The 14785-nt window shown below is 42.6% G+C and overlaps 1 protein-coding gene across 1 annotated transcript; it reads left to right on the top strand.

The window, feature by feature from the left end:
- Nucleotides 1-2614: 2614 nt before the first annotated feature.
- CHCHD1 (coiled-coil-helix-coiled-coil-helix domain containing 1) lies at nucleotides 2615-13162 on the top strand. Its single transcript, XM_030204887.1, has 3 exons — nucleotides 2615-2824; nucleotides 6092-6210; nucleotides 12811-13162. The coding sequence occupies exons 1-3, from the start codon at nucleotides 2689-2691 to the stop codon at nucleotides 12925-12927; spliced, it is 372 nt and encodes a 123-aa protein (XP_030060747.1). The 5' UTR covers nucleotides 2615-2688; the 3' UTR covers nucleotides 12928-13162.
- The last annotated feature ends 1623 nt before the right edge of the window (nucleotides 13163-14785 follow it).

Below are 14785 nucleotides of genomic sequence, written 5' to 3'. Positions count from 1 at the left end.
GCACTGCCTATCCAACTGGAACAGCTTTAGACTTTTTACTGATGGACCCCACCCATAGGCAATCCCTTATTTCTAATAATCTTTGGATATGGTTTTCAATAGTGCTTGCTATTGTTTTAGGTGAACTAAAATGGCATCAAGCTTCGCCTACTGCTTGGAAGCTCTATCTCTTGGCTTCAACCCTTATAATGGACTAGATATGCACATCCCGTCTCCTGTTTTCTTCAACGTCCTTGAGTCTACTGCGTCTCATACCCCAGGACCCCTCTCCCCTGATGTTAAAAAAAAAAAAAGACCTCGGGTTACATATGGGAAGCTTTCAAATATAAAAAAACACACACTGCAAATGTTTGGGGTCACACATTATGGCGGCAAGCTCCGCCCACTGGCTTCAGCCTACAGAATGGGCCAGATAGGCTCATTCCGTCTCCTGTCATAAAACCTCCTTGGTGGCGATCCTTTCCAAGGAGGTTAGATAAAACAGGAGACAAAGAGGGGCATTTTCAAAAGACACGTCCAAGTTGCAATTTGGATGTCCTTGCCAAACGGCGAAATTCAGGGGCGGGGAAACCCGTATTTTCGAAACAAGATGGATGTCTATCTTTCATTTTGAAAATACCGTCAGACACGTCCAAATCCTTAAATTTGGACGTCCCTAGATTTGGTAGTCCCTAGACAAGGCCTTTTAAACTTTTTTGCCAAAAATGGATGCGCGGCAAATAAAAATTGGTGTGCGTCCATTTCGGGTCTGAGACCTTACCGCCACCCATTGACTAAGCAGTAAGGTCTCATGCAGTAACCCTGCGGTAATCATCTATGCGTGTAGAATGATGACTAATGCCCAGTTTGTGCTGCGAGCAAGAAAATAAAAATTATTTTCCAGCGCACATAAAAAATGAAATTACTGCTCGGACCACATGGTAGCCGGGCGGTAATTCCAAATTGACGTGCATAGGACGCGCCTATGCAGCTTAGTAAAAGGGCCCCTAAAACTATGTGCATGTAAGGACTGGATAAACGAATTAAAACAAAGTTTACAGCAAATTATTATTATTATTAGCATTTGTATAGCGCTACCAGACGCACGCAGCGCTAAACACCTGACACAGAGAGATAGTCCCTGCTCAATAGAGCTTACAATCTAAAATACAGACAGACAAGACAAAAAAGGGCGAGGGAAGTACTGGGTGAGAAGGAACAAAGGGGGAGGGCAAATGAGTAGTGGCTAGGGGCCAAAAGCAGTGGTGAAAAGGTGGGTTTTCAGCTTAGATTTGAAATGCAAATGCCCTTAATATGTACTACTTGTTATCAATAATGAAACAGTAACAGAATATTCACATAGCGAGCCAACAGATTTATTTTCCATTAAAAATAACTTTGTATGAACTTGGCTGTTAATAGTGTGGTGAACTGGACAATGTTGGCACATTTAGACTGTACAAAGACAGTGGGAGAGCGACCAAGGATACCAAAGACAGGAAAATGTTCCTTAATAAAAGAGTTTATTTGAAGTAACGCAATAGTCTTTAAAAAGACTGTTGAAAGCGTAGGCACATGGATCGCAATGACCTCCTGCGCGCGCTGCAAAATATCCAGTGAAAAATGGATATTTTGCAGTGCGCGCAGAAGGTCATTGCGTTACTTTTGATGATTTTTCTTCATCATTCTTCCAAGTCACAGCTCATGCAAGAGATTGATGTACTACTTTGAAGACTGTCTTCAACATTGACCAGCAACATTTTGCACAAGAGACTCCTGATGCAGGCCTAACAGCCGAAACACGACGTTGTGTCGAGTCCTCATACTTCAAATAAACTCTTTTATTAATGAACATCTTCCTGTCTTTGGTATCCTTGGTCGCTCTCCCACTGTCTTTGTACTGTTATATTTATCGTGGGGCATTTTGAGTTCTCCGCCTACCAGCGGATTTCTTTTGGCACATTTAGACTGCCTCTGGACAGAACTTCTGCATGAAGTAAGCTCCTACCTCATTATTCGATACATATCTGAAATCATTTTATAATATACCACTGCATTCCACAAAACCAAAAAAAAGTAGCAAGTTCCCACATGCCATATTTTTTGATGTAGGCACAGGAAAGACAGATGTTAAATGTTCTCAGTTTAAATCTAATTAATGTTTTGTTTTTAATTGTAGGTCTCATGAGTACATGATTCTCATAACATGATGTCTGTTTTGGTTGCCCTTTACTAGATGAAAATATCTCTGCACGAATACAGGGAGTCAGTAGCTATAGCCAGCCCCCCCTCCAAAAATGACACAATTATTTAATATGTAGAGAGCAAATTAGTACTGTAACCGATGAAACCACTACTTCCTCTTTGTACATCCATATGCTGCACGCATTTTGAGATTAAATAAAAAAAATGCTACCATTGGCAACAATAAGAACGACAACGAGGATGCAGCAGCTCATAAGTTTGCTTGCCTTTTTTTTTTTTTTATCTTAGTTTACTAGACGAGTCGACGGTTGCGCGATTAAGGGGAAACGTAGGCTAGCTTAATTGGCGTCAATGTTTTGACGTCATCCCGCCTCCTGTTCAACCTCCTTGGCTCCCCATTTTCCCCTTTTTGATACCGGATGGGTGGTTTGCGGTTCCGGGTTGTGCGTATGCGTCTCCTTGGTGACGGCGGGTCGGAAGGAAGGCATTAGAGGTGGTGGTGCGATGGTGGTTTCTGGTCCCGGTTTGCAGGCCCATCTCCGCTATTTGGCGAGCCGACGGAATGGGAAGCCCTTGTTCAGACCGTCCCGACCGCTGGTCCTGGCCGACCGTGTGGCAAACCGGAAAATTCGGCTGGGAGGTAAGAGAAGGAAAGACATCACGGTCATCCTCATACTTAGGCAGCAGGGCTTTCCTCGTTCTGAAGAGCTCGATTTCACTATGCTCAGAGGTTAGCTTCAAGTTCAACGGTACTAGTTTTGCGCCTGGGGCCTCTAAATCCGTCGAAGCGTGTAGGTTATGGCTGTCTAGTTGTTAGTCTTCATCTAAGATAGGGCTTGATAAGCTTATATTGAGGTTTTGGGGGGGGGGGGGAGGGGAGGAAGAGAGACCCTCAATCCCCAGCATGTGCTGGGCAAAACTATTGCTCGCAGTATGGCCCCATACTCACCCTGATTTGTTACCTCTAGTGAACAAGCATGAGGTTGATTTGCATTCCCAGGGGACCCAGTACATCAAAATGCTTATTGTGGATATCCTGAAAACTGGACTGACTTCTAATCTCAAACCAGGCCTGGAAGGACTTCGAATCGGATATTTGTTAAAATAAGCTGCGATGTTAATGTGGTGAATTAGTACTGAAGTTCTATTCTCTTTCGGGCCTGTAGCGTTTGCATCTTTGTTGGATGTTCTGCTTGTCTGCTTTGCGGTTTGGTCTTGGAGAAAGCATAGCATTCCTTTCCTCTTGTTTTAAATAAATAAGATTGGGCACTGGGATGAGGGCATGGTAGACTTGCCCCTAGGGGAGGGATGGCAGACTGAGAGATCTGTTCTGGGGCCTAATCCCCACTCCTGAGCATTCATCACGAGAGAGCTCAAGGTTTCCCCAGGAACTGAAGAGCCAATGATCAAAATTGCAGCACTGTTCTGAATAGCTCCATCAAAATACTGCTGGAACAGTGCAGCAGAACGTCTTAATGCTCAAAGCTAATGAGATGCAGATATAGGCACGCTCATAGCTTTGAGCATTAGGGAGTTCAGTGGGAGGATTGTGCTTGGCGCAGAAGCGTTCAGCTGTAAGCACAGCTCCTGTTTACATGCAGCTGGTAAAACCCGAACGTGAAGCACCCATTGGCATCTGTTTTCTGTAGCCTAAATATAAGCGCTTTTAATTGTTTTTTTTTTCTGGATGCTTATAGTTAGATGCAAGTAACAGACGCCAATGTGTGCTTTGTTTTTTTTTTTTTTGTTTTTTTTTAAGCGTGACCGCTTTAAAATTTAGATGCAGGGCTAGAACACCAATGTGTGCTTCATATTCGGGTTTGCTGTTTCTCACAACTAGTGCTCAAGGGCTTCCTTCTGCTTCCAAAAGCGATCAAAACCAGTAGATTTTGCATAAAGAATTATGAGAGGAGTATGAGAATCATGGGAAAGCCTCTCTTCCAACACGCTAATGCCTGTTCGGACCTGGTGTTATTTTTTACAGTGTTAAGGCACCTTTGTTTTGGGCACTGTTTTCTGATCATTGTGGAGGAATACAAAATGATCTCATTTAAACGAGCTTGACTACATTTGCATAGTACTGCGCTAAGGCCTGGTGTGCTCGTTTGTTGCGCTAGACCTCTCTGATCATTTTGCGCTGGAAAATTCGGTCACTAGTACGGAGCTAATGGCCTCTAGCCTCCGCATTACTTTTGATCATTGGCACCTGAATGCTTAGGGCAGTGGTTCCCTGGCTATGGGTCATAGTCCTAAGTGGATTTGCAAAATCCACTGATGTGGTCATAAGAAAAAGGGCCACTTTCTGTTTAATCAAAGAGTGGGTAGGCAGGCTATTACATTACACTGTAGATCCCCATATTAAATTGGCTCAATATAATGTGGGATCACGTCTGTCCCTAAAACAGGGTCCAACCCTTTACCTCATCAGAGTAAAAAAACAGATTTGCTGAATCTTTTCTGTACTACCTTAAATTTGAAGGATCCAGCTTTTACCCAGTCAGTTGCATCCTTGGATCCACAAGTTCCTTGGTCTAAAACTGGAGGATCTGGCTTTTACCCAGTTGGGGATGCTCCATGGATCCTTTGCTGCTACTGTTGCCTTATCTGGTCCCTGTTCTGCCCCTGAATGTTAGATATATATTTTTTTAAACTACATTTTAAGTTGGATCTGGAGCTATTCGATTGTAAGCTCCTTGAGCAGGGACTGTCCTTCCATGTTAAATTGTACAGCGTTGCGTAACCCTAGTAGCGCTTTAGAAATGTTAAGTAGTAGTAGTACTATTCAGAGGCAAGCCGAGGTAGTCTGGAGGCACTTCTGGATACATTGATCTGAAGGGAAAAAATTCAAGGGCAGAACAAAGCCGGGGATTTGGCTGACTGGGTAAAAGCCAGATCCTCCAGCTTTAGACCAAGTCAGTGTCCAGGAATGTGACTAAATGGGTAACAGCCAAATTCCCTGATTTAAGATGGTACACATTAGATCCGACAAAACCCTAATAAAATCTGCAACTGGCAGCAGCGGTCTTCATGGATCCTATGTACCAGTGCACAGCCAAAGGTTCTATTTCTTTGCTTTATTATTTTGTAAAATGTTTTCTTCCTGTATTCTGTCGTCCATTCCACAAAAATTGTGGTCTAATTAGGGTGGGTACATTTTTATACCTTGATACATTTTTTTTCATTTACAGTTTTTTCTTATTTGGCATAACCATTGGTGTTGCTGAAGCAAAATTTCTGTTATGATGTATTATTTGAAATGTAGGGATCTGTGCAGTTTTAGGCAAAGTGAAAATAAATGGGGAATGACTTGGGGAAATGGTGAAAATTGTGATGGAATTATAGTAGAATAAGGAGGGATCAGCCCACTAGAACAGCTGCCGATCACAAAAGCATGCTAGCAAGACTGGGCTCACACAGCCCACAGGGACAGAGAGGGAGGGCTGACCCTAGTCCAGAACCAAGAGCCAATAGGGAAAGCTCACAAGAAGTCAATGGGGGGGGGGGGGGCAATACACAGTACTATCTATTACACAAACAATGTAATAAAATACAATCAATACATTAAACATACATAATAATGCACCCTGCCTCCATGAATATGGAAGCAGAACAAAATCATTTAAAAATAGTTAGATTAGCTAGAGAGGGAATTTTAATATGGGCGTAGCTAACAACTGGCAAGCTTATTTTTTGTTTGTTTGTTGTCAAGATAGATTGATCAAGTACCCCATTGTATGTATTGAGTTGTACATACCTGTCTGTCTCAAGGAAATGAACTATAAGGCCCTGAGTTCAATGGGGTAAAACCAACATATCAGTCTGACCTAGAAAAAATGGAGGTAACAGGTGATTATAGATGTCAGAGCGAGAAGATGAGCATACTGTCAACCACTGCGTTTCTTTTCAGAGGCCACATGTATCACTGAGATGTCGTTGATGATGGCATGCTGGAAGCAGAACAATTTCAATGACACAGTTTGTGCTAAGGAAATCCAGTCTTTCTTTGATTGTAATGCTAAGGTCCAGGTAATTTATTAATTTACATACTGTATTTTACAAGCAATGTTGAATGCAGTAGATTACAATCAATAAAAGTGCGTTATAGAATTTCAGCATGTCAGTATGATAAAATACATAACAATATTAACTATAAACCATATCACCAGAAATTAATGAGAAACACAAAATCAGTTGACTGATGGAGATGTAGCTATAGGTTTATATATATATTTTTTTTTGAGTTGGACTGCTCTTTTTTCCTAGCTGGAGTGAGGTAAGCTAGGTGGAAATATCATTTATTTTATTTTTCAAATAAGAGAGCCCTACAGTCTATCCCAGTGGCCCCCAAACCTGGTCCTGGAGTCACCTCAGCCAGCCAGGTTTTCAGGATACCCACAATGAATATTCATGAGAGAGATTTGCATGCACTGCCTCTACCTCATTCAAATCTATTTCATGAGTATTCATTATGGGTATCCTGAAAACCTGACTGGCTGGGTTCCTCCAGGACTAGGTTTGGAAACTACTCGTCTATCCTAAACTGAATGCATAATTTAATGGGTAACAAGTGAAAGTCAGTTAAAAGTATAGGCCTCTCCCACATCTGTTCCCTATGATAATTGTACAAAATTTGGCTGTGCACATCTGAGTTTCTATTGATAACTCTACATAAATAAAATGTAAATGCTGTAGATGAATTAGGACAAAAGTTGACATAATTACTCTAAAATAGCTAGATCCAGAAAAGGATGGAGCTGTTTTACCAACCTCACTTTGTCTACTTTTTTCATTACCACCCCAATCCACCTGTCCAAAAATAATGAAGAATTAAAACTCACCTTTAAATAGAAGCCACCTTTCTTAATTGGAAAACTAAGAAAAACTGAAGCCATCTTTCTGACAAAAGACTAGTATAAAAATACTTGGGTAGTAAAGTGTATATAAAATATCTAGAGAGGAGTAGAAGGTGGAATATCCATTATAGATAACTGAGATAAGCAAAGAACAGTATAGATGTTGACACTGAAAATTGAAAAGTTCTTTCCGTTGCCCTAAAATGGAAAAGAACTCCAAACAGTATAGAAGAGACAAGCATCAGAATAGAAAGTGGGTGTTGGTAAGTGCTTACATGCTAATACTTTTTAATGACCCCACACTAATGGCAACATTAACACATGTTTTTTTCTACTGTTTAGCTTTATTGTAGGTTGTTCTTAAATTATTCTATAAAAACAGATTTAAAAAAATTTAATTTTTAATTCATAATTTCCATTATGTTCATTCCCACTATTCCAGGACGAGTGGGTAGTTATGTCCATCGACCAGCAGGTGGAGATAGAAAATACAGAACTGAGCACCACTACATAGCTCCCTGCTAGTAGCTCAGCTCCTCAGTATCTTCTGTCTCCAGCAGGTGGATGGACAGGTGGATCCTCTGTCTCTGGTTCTGAGGCCTTGCTCCTGGTCCAGTTGGTCAACTGGTTCCCAGTTGAGCAGAGTGAGCAGACATACCTGGTGGTGCTGGGTCCCTGTCATGACTTTCCCCTGGGGTGTTCTGCGCCTTTTCCATGTTTTCCCTCTGTGTGAGAGCCTGCTCAGCAACCAGTCTGCTCAGAAGATGAGGAGTCGCAGGCAACACAGTGAGTCTGGCAGGCCAGTGATGCTGCCGTGCCCTGCTCTGAAAGGGGGGGGGGGTGACTGTGGACCCAGAGTGGTGGGTCCTTTCTGCTGTGCTTCAGGCTTTGGGACATCGATGGGAGCACTATGTGTCGGTTCTACAAAAAAATAAAATAAAACCATGGAGGAAGTGGAGGAGCAGTTTAATGATTAGATCAGTAGAGTGAGAACCAGGGGAGCCTGGTTGAAATCTCACAACTGCTCCTTGAGGTCTTTGGCAGATACAAAGAGACGTGATTCCTTCAAAGACAGAAAACTGCCTAATTTACATTCGGGTAGAAAAAAAAAGCAGACATATTTTTGCTAGTTTGCGCTGTGCTCCGGTTAAAAAAAAACAAAAAACTGTTGTGTAGCGTGGTGCGCCACATGTTTTCCCACGCAGTGGCAGTCTCTGGCCATAGCAACCCCCGCTTAGTGTGTGACCTGCTGCCCATCTTGCAGTGGGCCACTGCACGGTGTGCAGTCCAGTTCCCAAGTGGAGGAGCTGATTCGGGGCTCGCACATACAGGGTGCGCTTGGTCACAGCAGCGCGTTTCTTTCGGCTCTGATCCCTGGTGCAGGGCCTTGGTGCTTCACCTCAGAAGGAGGCGGGAACGGCGGCCATTTTGGTTTTTTTCGGCAGAAGCAAAGCCCCTGCTCAGGCAGCTGTGGGATGTTCAAAAGCTATCCCTAGGAAGGTGGGAAGCCGAACTTGCCACAAGCAGAATTGACACCTCAAATGCAGCCGCTGCCTGCGTGGCCCCCACTATACCATCATACTACTGAAGGAAAGCAGAGAAGCCCATGCCTCTGCCTTACAAATATCCATCAGAGAAGACAACGAAGTCTTTGCCCGAGATGTAGTCACACGCCCAGGAGAGTGTGCCCTCCAACACGAGGAGAAGAGCCTCCCAGAATACAAGCAGAGACCACGGCCACCTTCACCCACCGGGCAAAGGAAGCCTTGGAAGCCATGAGACCCAACTGCTGTTTACCAAACTGCACAAAAGGTCTATGTGAAAGGCGGAAGTCATCGGGAACCTCGAAAAAACACAAGAGAGCCCTGTGAAAGTTCAGAATCCTGCAAGAGGCATATAGACGACTAAATAAAAAAAACAACAAGAAGCACTTTGGCAAGAAGGACAGTACTGCCCGAAACAGGACCCCACCCCCACACTTGGAGCAGTGAAACATCGAGTGGGTCTCCACCTGCCTCAAGTCTTGCTGTGCAGGACCCCTGAGACCATCTATTGTCAGACCCGACCCCAAGGCGATGTGTGGATTCAACTTAGTCCTTGGCACCGAGAAGCCTTGGTGACACTCTTCGGGTGAAGGCCAAGAAGCATCGTCATTGGTCACCCTCGACGCATGGTGCTGAGAGCTCCAGGGCGTCGAAGGATTTGGCACTCGAGAAGCGTAGGCACTGGGAGGATTGAACCCCCTCCATACAGGAGGTGCTGATGCGCTGGTCTCCCAGCAGCTAAGACCATACTCCTGCATCAGCACCAGCGGTTCTGCAACCTTTACCTGACCTGACACCTCAGCCTTTCCCAGTGTCCGCCCTCAATGAGCGCATCTGGGCCTTGCTCCCTGAGCTGCTGGATAGCCTCATGCAACAGGTTGCATCGGCATCGGGGGTGTTTGTGCCTACCTTACCTACCATTGCGGCCCTGCTTGGCCCTTGGCTTGTGGTGCTGCCCCGGTGTCGACTGCCATTCAAGGCACTCCCTTGACTTCAGTGGAAGAAGTTTCGCAGGAGTCTAGGTGGGAACCAACTTCTCAACATCATTCTCTATAATTTCCCGGATCACCTCTGGAACCTTTTTAAAAAATCAGTGTTACATTGGCCACATTCCAGTATTTCGGTACCATGCTTGATTTTAAAGATAAATTACATATTACTAACAATAGTTCTGCAAGTTCATCTTTCAATTCTGTCAGTATTCTGGGATGAATACCATCCAATCCAGGTGATTTGCTACTCTTCAATTTGTCAAATTGTGCTATTACATCCTCCAGTTTTAGAGAGATTACATTCAGTTTCTCTGACTCGTCAGTTCTGAATACCATTTATGGCACCGGTATCTCTCCCAAATCTTCCTCGCTGAAGACCAAAGCAAAGAATTCATTTAATCTCTTTGCTATGGCTTTGTCTTCCCTGAGTGCCCCTTTTACTCCTCGGTCATCTAGCGGTCCAACCAATTCTTTTGCTAGCTTCTTGTTTTTAATATACCTAAAAGAAATTTTACTGTGTGTTTTTTATCTCCAAAATAATCTTGTTGTCAAAGTCCCTCTTTGCCTTCCTTATCAGCACTTTGCATTTGACTTGCTGTTTCTTATTATTTTCAGTCAGATTCTTCTTCCTTTTTCTGAAGGATTTTCTTTTAGCTCTAATAATTTCCTTCACCTCACTTTTTAACCATGCCAGCTGTCGTTTGGTCTTCCTTCCTCTTTTTTTTTTTTTAATACATTTGGCCTGGGTTTCCAGGATGACATTTTTGAACATCATCATCCAAGCCTGATGTAAATTTTTGACCTTTGCAGCAGCTCCTCAAAGGTTTATTTTTTTTTCTGCTGTTGTCCTCATTTTATCATAGTTCCCTTTTTGAAAGTTAAACACTAATGTATTGGATTTCCTGTGTGTATTTACTCCAAAGCCGATATAAAATCTGATCATATTATGATCACTGTTATCAAGTGGTCCCAGCACCATTATCTCCTGCACCAGATCATGCACTCCACTAAGGACTAGGTCTAGAATTTTTCCTCCTCCTTGTTGGCTCCTGTACCAGCTGCTCCATAAAACAGTCATTGATTTCATCAAGGAATTTTACCTTCCTAGCATGCCCTGATTTTACATTTACCCAGTCAATTTTGGGGAAATTGGAATCACCCATTATTATTGTGTTGCCCAGTTTGTTAGCCTCCCTGATTTCTGATAACAGTTTTATGTCCATCTGTTCATCCTGACCAGGTGGACAGTAATATACTCCTATCTATATCCTCTTCCTCTTACACATGGAGTTTCAATCCATAGGGATTCTAAGATGTGTTTTGTTTCCTGCAGAATATTCAATCCATTTGATTCAGGGCCCTCCTTAACATACAATGCTACACCTCCACCAATTTGATCCACCCTATCACTACAATATAATTTGTACCCTGGTATGACAGTGTCCTATTGGTTATCCTCCTGCCACCAGGTCTCAGAGATGCCTATTATATCTGATTTTTCATTTAGTGCAATATATCCCAACTTTCCCATCTTATTTCTTAGGCTTCTGACATTCGCAAATAGATATTTTAAACTGTTTGGTTTTCTTATTTACATCTTGTTCAGCAGTTGACAGTGTTAATTTGCAATCTTTTGTCTGCTTTTTATTTAAGGACACCTGATCTACTATGGTCTCTATTGCAACCTCACTATCGGGATACCCTATCTTCCCTGTTTTGGTGATATCTTTGAAAGCTACCTTGTTCCGAACCGTGCATTTTTGAACGATTGTCGGCCTTGTAGTTTTAAAAGCTGCTCTATCTCCTTTTTAAATGCCAGCAGCCTGGTCCCACCCTGGTTTTCTGTATGCCCAACCTGGTCTTCTGTATGCGTATCCTCCCATACCTTTTGTGGGGAAATCTTTGTTGAAACTCAAGCAAGACTGCGGAACCACAATTCTGATTATGCAGTACTGGCCGCAGCAGATATGGTTCCCTCTTCTTATGGAGTTATCCTCTGAAGAGCTGTGGAGATTGGAGTGTTCCCGACCCTTATCACGCAGAACAAGGGGTCTCTTCTACATCCCTTGTATGTTGAGAGCCTAGAATTCACTTCCTTAGGGCTTTTGGAGGGTGTCTCCTGGGTCTTGCTGGCTTCCAGGAAAGACTCTACTAAGAGGTGCTATTCTTTCAAATGGAGGAGGTTCGCCATCTGGTGTGAGAGCAAGGTTTTAGATCCCTTTGCTTGCCGTATGCAGACCCTGTGTGAATACTTTCTATACCAATTCCATAAGGGTTTACCTTAGTCTGCCCAACTTTGTTTCTTTTCACCCCAACAGGATAGGGGTCGCCATCGAGAAACGTACCATTTCTCATTGGCTGGCAAATTGCATTCCCTTCACTTATGCCCAGGCTGGGCTTGCCCTAGATGGTCATGTCATGACATAATGTCAGAGCCATGGCTGTGTTGGTAGCCCACTTGAGGTCAGCCTCCATTGAAGAAATTTGCAAGGCTGCGACGTGGTTTTCAGTCCACACATTCACATCTCATTATTGCCATGAGCAGGATACCGACATGATAGTTGGTTCGGGCAGACAGTGTTGCAGAATCTGTTTGTGGTCTAGAATCCAACTGCACCCTCCTAAGCCCTTCTGTTCCAGGCTGCACTCTCACTCAGTTGGATATAGCTTCAGGTTAGTATGTTATGTCCTCGCCGTTTCAAGGCCCAATTGACCAATGTTTGTTGGTTTTGGTGAGCCTGGATGCTAGGGATTCCCCACTTGTGAGAATCTATAAGCCTGCTTGTCCTCCAAGAAAGCGAAGGTACTTCCCTGTAGCAGATGTTCTTTGAGGACAGCAGGCTTTATATTCTCACAATTCCTGTCACCTTCCCTTGTAGTTGTCTCCTTTTGTTATTTTTGCTGTAGTATAAAACTGAGGAGACCGCGTTCTCGTGGTGAGCAGGAAGGCATGCATGCATGGTGGAGTGTGTCTCGTGCTCCACAAAGCTCTATTTATATTTTTGTAAATCCCAGACCAGGAGACGTGGGTCAGCTTCACCCACTTGTGAGAATATCCTGCTGTCCTTGGAGAACACCTGCTACAGGTAAGTACCTTTGCTTTACTTAAGCGTTGGGTAGAATTTAGCGTCTGTGTAGTAACTTCTGTTTGCAGAATGCCCTTGTCATTGGGTAAAACACCGTTTTATTATTAAGTGGTATGCTAACTGTATTGTTTCTGTCTTTTGTTTCTTTCAGGCAGAACTTAGAGCTGCCAGATTAAATGAGAAAACTCTGGGACAGTCAGGGCGCCTACCTCCAAAACAAGCTAACAAATTGCTGCAAAGGTTTCCAAACATCACCCATGAAATTTAAAGAAGCAGTGTGATTGTGATTGGTTAAATGCTGCAGATAAACTCTTGGATCAGCTAGGAAAGCAACTGGAGGAGTATGAGGGGGACCAACAGAGTGACTCGAAAGTTGATTCCAAGCTCTCACGTGTAATGACTGCCGAGACTGTTTCTTTTAAAACAACCCCAGATGTATTAAGAAATGAAGTGCTAACCCATTGTTTGGGAAAGGAAGGGAGTTTCAAGAATTTCAGTACCACGGAATAAGGTGTAACATTTTGATGTCTCCTAAAGTTCTGTTCACTAATATTAAAGAGAGGATTTTGTTTCTTAACAAATATGTTTTCCATCTCTTTCCCTTGTCCTTTCTTTAACCACAGACACATGAAGCATCCCTTTAGATCCTCCCTAGGCACATAGGTGTAGTACCACAACAGATCCAAACTAACATGTTTTATTTTGTCCAACAGAGTGCTGTAGTTTGTGAACAAAATCTTTATTCTTTTTGCATGTATCCTACTTGTATTGGATGCCACTGGCTAAAGGGTAGCAGTGATTAAGCAATAGAAAATAAATAGAATATACAGAACAAAGACAATTCTGCCTATATTTAATGACAATTACTAGTTGCTTCCTGACTTGTGTGTATAGCTGCAGGACCTGCTGTAGCCTTCTTTCAGTTTGAACTACATGATATTGGAAGGACTGGCTGGTCTGGTGTAGCACAGCTGGATTGTGCTCAGTTTGTAGATGGGTGCCAGTGGGCCCCTGGACAGCTTAAAGGGAAACACGGCTTATAATATCGATTATCACTGTTTTTTTATAGTACTGAGAAAACGTTTCTGACCCACCCTAGGAAGGCTTATATTTTAACATGGTTTTACACTCAGAACATGATTAGATCTGAATCTAAAGCCTGAAAAAAGAAAATAATGGAAGTTTGTTTAGGCAACAATAAATATTCTTAAGTGAAAAAGTATATGAACCTTTCATTAACTGCTGTCTATTCCCTAAGAAACAATAGCTCAATGTCAGAGACTGATCGACAGTTACAGGAGATGTCACCCTTGAGGAGTTTTGACCCATTTGACCCTACAGAACTGTTTCAGCTCTGCTGTTTGAGGTGCTTCCTTCCATTGAAAACTGGCTTCAGGTCTTGTCATAACATTTCAGTAGGGGTTTTCAGCTTAATTCAATTGCTAGTGTTTTAGCAAGGTCGTGTCCTGAGGAAGTGGAGAAACACTATTTTGCCATTTTGAATGAACTTTACATGTGTGAGCGAACATTATGGGAGACCACTGAAGAGGGCATTGCAAAAATCTATTCAGTACAGAGACAGAGAGCATTTTTAAAGGTCAACTACCTGTGGATTATAAGATACGAGATTCAAATCAATACTTATCAGAAAAAGGCAAGCTGGTCTCCAGAATACCTCTTAGATTGTGGATTTAAAGGAAAGAAGAGCATTACTGATCAAAAGAGTGAACATCAAAAATACAGAAACTGCCTGCTTGTTGTATTTAACCTTTAATATAACAATAAACAATTTCTAATAATACATGTAGAAATCGTTATCTATACGGTGGATACCTGTCTCGACTGGCCAGTTTCCTTTGATAATCTGTTCCAAGCTTACCGATAGTATAGCACTGAAGACAGTGCAAGTTAGGTTCCTCTGAATGAAAGTGTACTGTGGTCCAGAGTTCCTGTCACAGGAGCTTCTACAATACAGTCCTCAGAACAGATAAATCTTGATTATATCTAAACATAATATTAGTAATCCCTATGTACAAAAAAATAGAATGTTATAGTCATTTAAATTCAGTACCAGCAGTTCAACACCAAATCTTTCTGAAAAGAAATGAAGAATTGCTGTTTTCCCT

This window comes from Microcaecilia unicolor, chromosome 5 (genome assembly GCF_901765095.1).
Source record: "Microcaecilia unicolor chromosome 5, aMicUni1.1, whole genome shotgun sequence".
Classification (NCBI taxonomy): Eukaryota; Metazoa; Chordata; class Amphibia; order Gymnophiona; family Siphonopidae; genus Microcaecilia; species Microcaecilia unicolor.
This window is presented reverse-complemented; position numbering and strand designations above follow the sequence as displayed.